Source organism: Lichenostomus cassidix, chromosome 1 (assembly GCF_008360975.1).
Source record: "Lichenostomus cassidix isolate B80296 chromosome 1, HeHo_3.0, whole genome shotgun sequence".
Classification (NCBI taxonomy): domain Eukaryota; kingdom Metazoa; phylum Chordata; class Aves; order Passeriformes; family Meliphagidae; genus Lichenostomus; species Lichenostomus cassidix.
This window is the reverse complement of record NC_139479.1, coordinates 113979062-113989364: the sequence shown is the minus strand read 5'-3', so window position 1 is coordinate 113989364 and position 10303 is coordinate 113979062. Positions and strand designations below refer to the sequence as shown.

The following is a 10303-nucleotide window of genomic DNA, read 5'->3' as shown; positions in this document are numbered from 1 at the left end:
TCCTCCCGGGAAGGGCAGAGCTGCAATTCCACAGGCGTTTAATTGCCGACACGCCCGAGCCCAGCGTTTCCCGCACTGGTCTGGGCAGTCGGCTCCGTTCTGCTCCTACAAGAGGATCCTAAATATTTTATAAAAAGCCACGTTGACTTTACCATGCGCTCGGACCAGGGTGGGGAAGCAAAAAATGGTTAAAGAGGGGGGGAAACAAAATCTGTATTTTCGCCAATTGATGATCAATCAATTAAATTGATGAAAAAACAATTACTTTGGTGAAAATCCAAGCCCAGCAAGCCTGGAAAGCCCGGCTCAGGCAGCGGGAGAGCAGCAGAGGAGGAGGCAGCGCAGATGGGAGGGAGAGGCTGCTCTGAGGTCCGGCTGTTTGCAGCTGCCTCCCTGACTGCGGGAGTGCTGGCAGCCTGTGCCGCAGCCTGCCCACCCCATTTATCTTCCTTCGGAGCTGGGACATGCCCAGCATGGAAAAAGGTGCTGCTGCAGCAGGTAGGGAGAGCCCTTGCACTTCGGTTTGCTGAGGATTCAGGCGCTGGAAGCAGAACTGCAGCGAGAAGATGGCTCGGCTGCTGCAGCAGCTCTGCAGATGCTGCCAGGAGGATGCTGTGGCTCCTCCAGCCTGGAAAAATCAGGGCTGGTCCCACCAGCGAGCAAAGAAGCCATCAGCACCCTCCAACCCAGCCAGATAGTCCCTCTTGGGTTTTGGAGCAGGGCTGGGAGAGGGAGCTTGACCCACTGCAGCCACAAGCAAGAGGCCAGGAGCACCCTCCAGAGCTGGGGGATGCCCCCAGCATATTCCCTGCTCCACACCAGCTCTGTCTCTGCAGTTTAACCCACATCCCCTTCACCAGTGGGAAGCTGGGATACCAGTAAGAAGTGACAGTCCCAAGGCTACCAACCACAGCAGCCAGGAGGAATCGAGACTGGGGTGCCTGGGTGCTCCCCAGGGAGCTGAATGTGGTGTTTCCAGAGGCTCCCACCCAGGGCAGGACCTGGAGGTGCCAGGTGCAAGGAACAGAAGCTCCCCCCAGTGACAAAAACCTTCTCCAGTGACAGTCCCCACACAACTGTTTCCACATCCCTAATTCCAGCACATCTCCACCGCTACATTCCAGTTTCACAGCCAATTTATTCACAGTCCTTTTAATAGTGAAGAGCTTGACCAAGAGACCAAGGTTGGGCTGTTGGTTCCCACACCAAAACGAGGTAATTCCCCTTCTCTACTGGCCAGGTTGGATGGGGCTTGGGCCAACCTGGGACAGTGGGAGGTGTCCCTGCTCATGGCAGGGGGTGGCACTGGATGGGATTTCAGGTCCCTTCCAACCCAACCATGCTGTGATTCCACGATTCTCTCCTTCAGGAAAGCAAAGGATAACTCATGAAAGAGCATCTGTTACTCACCTCCCTGGCCCTGCAGAGCTGGCTGCCATCTCCAGCAAGAAGGAGGCTTAAGGAGGATCCTCCTCAGGGCAGGTGGGCTTGCTGCACCCGTGTCCCAGGGAAGCTGAGGCAGCGGAGATGCCGCACAGCGCGCCCGAATCGCCTTGGGGAAGGGAACGGAGGAAGCAGCTGGATGCAAAGAGCAGGAAAGGAGCAGAAAGGCACAGCTGCAGCCGGCAGAGGACGGGCTGTGTCCCCAGCATCGCTCCTTGGGGCTGCAAACAATCGCAGAGACACCGCAGCAACAGCAAACACACCCCTCCACCACCTCCCTCCCAAACAGAATCCCCCAAAACTCTGCTTGCCCTCAGAAAGGTGTCCTGCAGCACTTCAGTGAGGAGCTGCACCTCCCGCCTGCGCTGCGCTGGACATGCTGAGAGAAGAGACCCAGAGCTTTCCAATGAGACAGGTATTTATTTAGTTCAAGCGCTAAGGATTTGTTCTCTTGTTGTTGTTGGTTCATATTATCAAACAGAGCTGAGGTACCAGTGACATTCCAACATGAAGAAAAGGAACCTTTTTTTCCCCCTTACACAATTTCTTCAACTACTTTTATCAAGACAAAAAGTGAGGCATGGAATAGCTGCATGATGGACTGTACAACGAGCAAGCCAGAGCAGGGAGGAGAAAAGAAACAGAGCCGAGACCTTCACTCAAAAAATCACACAAAAATCAGCGCTAAAAAGTCTGTTCCCATGGTTCCACTGGCCACATCCATGGAGCAAAATAAAATTAAAATCTAAAACCTGACGGATGGTGCAAAAAAAAAAAAAAGGAAACAAAAAGAATTACTATAAAGATCATGTTGCTCCTGTGCTCACTTTGGAAGTGTGTTTTCTCTGGAAAACTGGGATTAGGACAGGATTGAGCACTGTGGTCATGTTAAGCACAGACTACCAGCAAGGACATGCACTGAACGTACCTGGCTGTGCTGAGCAGCCCCAGGGACCTCGTCTGGAAGTGCCAAACCACGGCTTCATCCGTGCTCCTGCAGCCACAGGGCTGCACATGGAGCTGTGGGAATGCTGCTCTCCAGACCTTTGTTTCCAGGGAGCTCTGGACAAACCTGCTCTCAGGCCTTCCAGGAGAAGCAGCCAGGCTGCTGATCCGCCACAACCCGTCCAGGCTAAGCCAGCTCCTTAAATCCAGTGCTCAAAGCTTGGGGCTGTGGGAAGCAGAGGGGGCTGGTTCTACCAGAAGCAAGGAAAAAAAAGGATGTGCTTGTGGGCAACAGCCAAATGAGGACCAACAAAAGCTGCACGGAGAACCAAAGGAGGAAAAAGCAAACCAAAGCAAAGGAAGAAGCAGCAGGATGAAGCATTTCTGCACGGTTAAGAACAGTACAACAAAGGAAAAGCAGCCAGGTTTCCTTCCCCCAGAGAGTATCTTTTAAATAAAGAATGATCCTTTGTCACATATCATTGATGTTTATTTCAAGACATGCCACGTCAAAAAAACTCGCCTTTAATATTGCATTAGAAAAGCACTTTTACATCTCGTTCTGCCTTTAAGTTATTGTTGTGCAGAGTTGCTAGAAACCCAGGGCAGGGCACGAGCCTGGCATTCACCTCAGGAATGAAGAATTCCAACTCTTTTATGCCCGCTTCCTGGGGAAAGTGGTGGTGAGGATGATTCCCTTCCTCTCCCCCAGTTGGTTATTTTAGATGGTAGAGGGAGGGGCAGAAGAGAACCAAGGAGGAGCCTGAATATTCCCTTGCAATTGTCCGTTTAATTCGCAATCGCAACACAGACTCAAGAAATTCCTTCCTGCACTGTAACTCGGCCAGAGTCGCCCAGCAAACAATGTATTTACAATTGTGTTTATTAACTTACACAGCAACTTCACAATGACTAGTAAAGATTAAAAGGGTGCACTTCTAGTGTGTTCCATTCCGTGTTTCTCGGGTAGCTACATCTCGCAACATCAGCAAAGCTCTACACAGATTCCTCAGCCAAAGGAGAACAACAAAATCAGCACTGAAGAGAGTAAAAAAAATGAAGCCGAGAAATAAATATCAAAGAAAAAAGGGTTAATTGTGAGCCTAATTCCATAGAAAACTAAATCACTAATTATTTAACCAAACTATACAGCTCTACAGAACCAAACTAAACCAACTTGGAAGACTGAACATAAAAAAAAAAAAAAAGCTAAAAAATAAAGGCATAAATCTGCATAATCAGAAGTTGGTTTCCATCTTACTCAAGTCCCTCCCTTTCCATCTACGATGTCTCAACTAGGATTCTGTAGGATCAAAGTAAACACCCCTTCCCCAGCAACCTATGCCCACGCTCTGGAAAAGCGGGTGCCATTCCCCCTCTGCTGGGGCAGCCAGCTGCTCTTCCCTCTTTCTCCCAAATTTCCAAGGTTTCAATCGGCTTTGGCAGGTTTTAGTGCCAGTCATGATTTCAATATTTCCCCTAAAAAAACAAAAAAGCAAAATGCTTTCTCCTCCGAACAGCTGAAACGTTACGTTCCCATCCCTTGGGCAGTAATAATTCACTTCATTGGTGTTCTACTTAAAAAGGAAAAAAAAAAAATGCTCTGAAAACTCATTTTGCACTCGAAACATTATTTCCCTGTTTCCTGCAAGTGTTTTGCTAATGCACATCCACCCTTTCCTTCCCCCCCAAATCCTCCAGAAGCCACTCATCCCAAAGAGCCCATCCGTATTTCCCAGTATGCTTCCTCGGAAAAGTGTCCCCGCTGCCTCGGCAAGAATTCCCAGCTCCAGCAGCTGAGGTGTCAAACCCCTGCTAAGGCCAGGCTGGGTCTGGACACCAGGCAGACTCGCCCTGCTCAACGCAATTAAGAGCTTGGGGTTAATTTGTGTTTAATTATCAAGGATAAGCGTTTAACCCTCGGCATCTGCTGCCTCTCCCCGTGATTCCGCCTGCTGTCTACACATTCCCAGTTTCTGAGAGAAATCCAATGGGTCAGATTTGCAAGCCTTCTTCTGCACATACATCTCGTCTAGGTCCAATTCCAAACTTACTCGGTTGCCATCATTTCAAAGTGCAATATCATAACATATTAAAAAAGGAACAAATATTAAGAAATTGTACCTATTTTTTGTTTGGATTTTTTTCCTTTTGTTTTTTTTTTTTTTTTAAAGTTATACCTAGAATACGCTGGAATATTTTGGCTTTTTTTTTTTTTCTTATAAATAATGAAGACACTGACATTTTGTTGGTGTGTGTGTGTGTGGGGTGTGCTTGTGAAGCTAAAGATCATCTCCACGAGACAGCCAGCGATGATGAACTGCGATACGTTATTACGGAAAGGGGAAGGTTCAAGCCAATATTCACACTGCAGTCAATGAAGAGGACAGGGAGGGAAAGCAGTGATGTTCTGGAGAAAGGTGGAAGCCACATGGTATTAGCAGGAACAGCCTCCTTCACTGACAGGCTGCTCTTGAGGCTTTTCCAGTTTTATGTCAATCACTGGAAGGAGGAAGTTAAGGCAAACAGATCTCCAACTCTGTTTCCCTACCAAGAGCAGGATTTTGACTGGCATTTTCAGTGCTTCCCACTGAAACACCTGTAAAGACCAAAGGTTTCTCACCTGTCCCATCCTGCCCTGGCACTGGCACACTAAATATGCAGCAGAAACAATGTCAGACCCCAAATATTTGTCTCTAATATATTAGTCTCCAACCAGTCTGCTCTTCCCAGCAATCCCTCTGATCTCTTGCTGTGGGAATTAAAGATGCATGGATACACTGAAGGGTCTAATCACTGTTTCTGCAAAATCATAGAATCATTCTGGTTGGAAGAGCCCTCTGAGATCACTGGATCCATCTGCTCCAATGCACTGCCAAGGCCACCACCAATTCATGTCCCCAAATGCCACATCCACATGGGGCTGGGGGCTCTACCACTTCCTAGCTCCAGCTGTGCCATCCTGACTGCTGCATCAATCCTTGCGCCGTTAAACCTCTCTGCTCCCACCAGCAGCCACCAAAGCCCTGCCACCAGGCTGAATTCCCCCTTCCAATGACAGCTCCTGTCCCACAAGGTCACTGCAGTGCTGGCTGCTCAGAACCTGCCTGTGATAAGCGACTCCCTCTGCAGCACTTGAATTCCCAATGGATGCCCTACAGTGACAACCTCACGGAGCCTTTCCCAGGAGGAGCTTTGAATGCTAATCCCCAGCTCAGAGCTGTTCACCACAAGTCTCCAGCATTCCTCTTATCAGTGAACACAGGCAAAGAGATCACACAGCTGGTACTTCCAACTTATTTCTTTAGGGGGTTGAAGTTGTTTTTTAAAGAGGTTTGGAGAAAATAAATATGGAAAGGGAAACAAAAGACCAATAATTTATCCCCAGTGTTTGGTCCATTTGGCTGATCTAAAGCTTGAAGCATATTTAAGTCAGAGATGCTTGACATGAACCTTGCCAGCTTCATCTCAGATCATGAGTCGGTCAAGATCCTTGAACTCTCCATGTTCTGCAAAAGTGCTCCTGTTAATCCTAATGCAGCTGCCTGGGAGACAATCCTGTTCCATCCCAGCTATCTGCAGGCTGCAGGAAGCCCAATTCTCAGTGCCCTTACTGCACTCCCATTTAGAGACTGGTGATCAAACTGCCTGACACAGCCCCTGCCTGTGCACTCTACTCCCCCTCATTAATAAACATTGGTGCTCATTAACCTTTTGGGGACCCGCATAACAAAATATTTCTGATCAGTCAAGTCCCTATGGCACAAAGCTCGTGCCTCAGCAGCTGCAGTCCCCAGCTTCCCAAATGCTTCTTTCCCCCACGAATCAGATGCTCTGATGGAATTTCAAGAGGCTTGTCCCACTCCCACAGCTCCTGTGACTTCCTTCCTGCAAGGCACAATTTCTCCACTATTTACCAGCTCCATGATCCCTGCTCCAAATAAAACCAACAACCCTGGAAAAGCTGCTATTCCAAACACACCCACCTGGCCAGGTCAGTGATTCCAGTGTAGCCATACTGCTTGTCATCCCTTTTCCGTCCCTCATGCCACCTCCTTTCCCTTGGCTGAGACTGATCCCATCAGCTGAGTCTTCTCCCTCACACCAGAGATGCTGCCTGGGGTCCAGGTTGTGACAGGCTGCCCTGGGAGGTTATGGGATCTCCATCCTTGGAAATCTCCCAAGTTTCCCTGAATGTGACCTGGAGAAACTGGCCTAATTTGGGGGTCAGCCTTGCTTTGTACAGGAAGGCTGGAGAAAGGGACTACAGAGGTCCCTTCCAACAGAGACTGTTCTTGGATTCTGTCAGTCAGATCTGCAAGAGCCACAGGGTTTTTTTTCCAGACCTCTCTGTGGCTGTTTTATCTCACCTCCCTCCCCACATCCACCATGTTCAAACACCAAGCAAAGAATCCTTTTGGATCATCATTACTTCCCCTGCTGCCTCCACCCTCAACACCCCTGCTCCCAGCCTTCCAACCCACCACTCCTTCTTCCTCAGCACTTCAAGCTCAAAGGTTACTTGCCCCTATTCCCCCTCTTTTTGGGATGTCCACGAGCTGAGCGAAGGCTGCAGTGGATTTTTCTCGTCCAGGGTAATGCCTGGCACAGGCACAGAAAGGATACTGTCTTCTCTACTTTTGTCTTGTGTGCTTTCCATCCCAGGCAAGGCAGCTGCCACGCGTCGGAAAAGCTGCAAAGAACCACACAGGGAACAGATGAAAACAACGGCTCCCCCCGGCCGAGACAGTTCAAACAATGATTCAACACATCCTCCAGCACTATTTACACTGCTCAGCCCCAAAATCCTGACACCAAATATAACCTTTATTCCTAGAAAAGGCCAAACCACAGCTCTTGTTAGTGGAGATCAAATGGCTGTGAGCAGCAAACCTCCTGCACCTTCTCTGCAAATAGGCGGCGTGGGATCCAGCATTTCCACCTCACACCTGCCATGGATGTCCATGGACCCCAACAACTTCCCCATGCCAGGTGGGAATTTGATTTTCACACCTCCCCACAGGAGCATGGACACACTGATAAAGGCAAACACACCTTCCAGGAGTCTTGTCACTGTATCAGCCGAGCTGACACACATGGAAGAGTGTCAGTAACTGAGACGTATGGAAAGGATTTCTTCCAGGCTTCACCCATCTGTGGCTCAGGCTCCTACTAACCAGACAGAGGAATGTGCCCAATCCTAATCCTCATCTTTCGGTGCTCACACCATGGTTATCCTATGTCCACATTCAAAGCATAAAACACAGAAAAAATGCATCCAAAGCCTCTCACTTGAACACCACCTCCAGTTTCCCAGCAAGGTTTGAACTCCAAACTCTCCTCATGGTTTTATTCCACGTGAAGTAGGTGAGATGAAATGGGACCGATTCCCTCTCCTGCACTTCCTACCTTTGCCCCTGAGGCTCAGGCTTGTAATTCCCACAACACGGCTTTTCCTGGGCGAAGACCCCACAGATCTGCCCACTATTAATGCAGGAGAATTCCCCTGAATCCAGCTGCCTGTCCCCTCTGGCACAGGATGCCCTCCATCCATCAGTGTGTTCCCACTGCATCCCTGACAGCCAGGCGGGAGTCCCGGCTCGCCCAGGAGCTGCGGCTCTGACGTCAGCCCTGGTGTGCTCCATTACTGCATGTTTTCCTGCCTCTCCTCAAATGACACAAAGCTAAACCACTTATTCCCAGTGACCCACTTTCCACAGAAAACCGAGCCAAGCCACTGCCAGCCTGTTTACATCAGGAATGTGGGTACCCGACCAGCCCTGCGGCTCCTGCCCAAGGGCTTTCACCACTTTGGCTCCCAGTGTCCAAACAATGCTGGGGAGACAATTAAAACAACTTTGTTGGCTTGACAGCTCACCAAGCTCACCATGGGCAAGACCCCAGGCCTTTCTGGGACCTTTCCTGGCAAGAATCTGGCACACAGTGGGATCTGAGCCAAGGACAAGGGTCTGAGAAGTTGGTCCTTGATGTTACTCCCTGATTACAGCCAACAATTTAGAAATAAAAAAGCTTTGTACACCCCACTCTGTGTTTCTGTGAAACTGTGCCATTAACCTGGACCTCCCAGCCTCCTTGAAAACCTCAGCTAAATCTTCATAAGCCAACAAAGAAGTAATGAAAGTCCAGATGCTAAACTGTACCTAACCCAACAGCAGGAATGTCCACACAGGGGAAGGCTGAGGTGTCTTTAAAAAATCCTCAGCTGATGGAACCAACTGGAATGCCAGCACTTAAACCACACTGATGACAGAAATGCTGTTTAAAATACAGTAATCCTTTCTTTGCATTAAGACCAGGCATAAAATGAGCTTTTACTAGCATTTCTCCCCTAAATTATCGGACTAAAAATAGGAATTTGGCAACTAAGAAAAATCAACTTTCTTTTTTATTAGCCTTCTGCTTATCAGCCGCAGCATATGTGAGTAAATCCAATTAGGGAAACTTCCTGATGGTTGGAAAGCAGCCTTCCCACAGGGCCCTCTGAGCTTCCTGGTGCTGTCAGCCCCGAGCCAGTGTGTGTCTATACACACATGTACATGTTGAAATGTTTGTGTGGGTATAAAAACACAAGTATTGATGAGCATCCAGGGCTTTTTTTCCAAGGCAGGAGTGAAATGCAGCAGCTGAAAGACTAAAATCCACATAAACTATCTTTCAGTGTTCAACTCTGCAATCTGCTTCCTGATAGAAACTCTGAAAAAAAGCCTCATCTCTCCCCAATAGTTTCAAGTGATTTGCCAAACTGTGCCTTTCCTGCTGCTCCAGCCAGTAAATCCCAAGAGATCAGGGTCACAAAGGACGGCAGGCATAAACCAGTTTTCAGCCACGCTCCAGCAGCAATATGGAAAGGACAGGAGGATCACTGTCCAGATGGAAATGCCAGGCAAGAAACCTGTTCCCCAATGCAAGGCAAACAAAATCTTCCCCTAATTCTCATTCTCTGCAACTCTGAGGATAATTCTTGCCCATCAGATGGATAAGAATCAGAAGACAGGAGAAAGAGCCCAGCTCTGTGAGAACAGGGTCACGGAGGGGCTGTGCTCCCTCAGCTGCTGCCGTGAGAAAGTTCTTCTGCCAAGGACCACATTCATCCCCTGGCTCTTCCAGGGCCAGTGTGGAGTGTGCCAGGTACTGCTGGAAGGAGGAATTAGAGGGCTCTCCCCCTCCTCTCTCTTTCTACAAGACAGCAAAATGAACCCTGACATATTCTGGGCATGAAATCCACAGACTAACAATAAGATTCCCTGAAATACAGACTGCCGAGACAGAGCAGGAATCGCAAAGTCTTTTAAAGCTTATTCAGGGCTGACAGAATGAATCAGAGACTACAATTCTCTGCATTAAATGGAGCAAGTTATCTACTTCTCCAGCTTAAGGCTCCCCTGGCAATCAGTCTTTGCAGGATCCAGAAGCCAATCTTTTCCCCTCTACTGCATCAGTTTAACCCCACAATAACACTGGCACCACTTTTATTCCCTAATACCCACTCATTTTTCCTCCAACACCTCCTGCCCAAAGCCTGAGGGAACAATTAGCATGAAGGACCTTGGAGACAGCAAACAGCTCTGCAGTCACAGATCCAACAGTTCTCAGCTCTGAGGTGCCATCCTCAGAGCTCTCCCCTTTTGGGGGAGATGTTAGAGGGCTTAACTTGATCCCAAGTGTTCTTCTGCATTAACTTGTGCCACTCCCTACCCCAGATTTTGTGCTGAGAAAAGAGGACTTTGGGTCTGTTTTCCTGAACTGCTCCCACAGGCTGGGAAGTGGAGCACTGGCAACCTGGGAAACTTCAACACTGACAGGCAGGAGTCCTGCACAGAAATGAAAACACCCCAAACAAACCAGTTCACAATCCCTAATCCACACATTTCAGTCACATGCAGTATCCAAGCTG

The 10303-nt window shown here is 48.7% G+C and overlaps 1 protein-coding gene across 2 annotated transcripts in view; it reads right to left on the bottom strand.

Moving 5' to 3' along the window:
* Positions 1–4586: 4586 nt before the first annotated feature.
* RAB6A (RAB6A, member RAS oncogene family) overlaps positions 4587–10303 on the bottom strand; it is a 40082-nt gene continuing 34365 nt past the window's right edge. For both annotated transcript variants that reach the window (XM_085077871.1, XM_085077877.1), the window contains exons 7-8: positions 7015–7081; positions 4587–4890 (exon numbers count right to left, since the gene is read on the bottom strand). In XM_085077871.1, the coding sequence (XP_084933997.1) occupies positions 4826–4890; positions 7015–7081 (132 nt within the window). In that variant the 3' untranslated portion in view covers positions 4587–4825. The remainder of the gene's footprint in view (positions 4891–7014; positions 7082–10303) is intronic.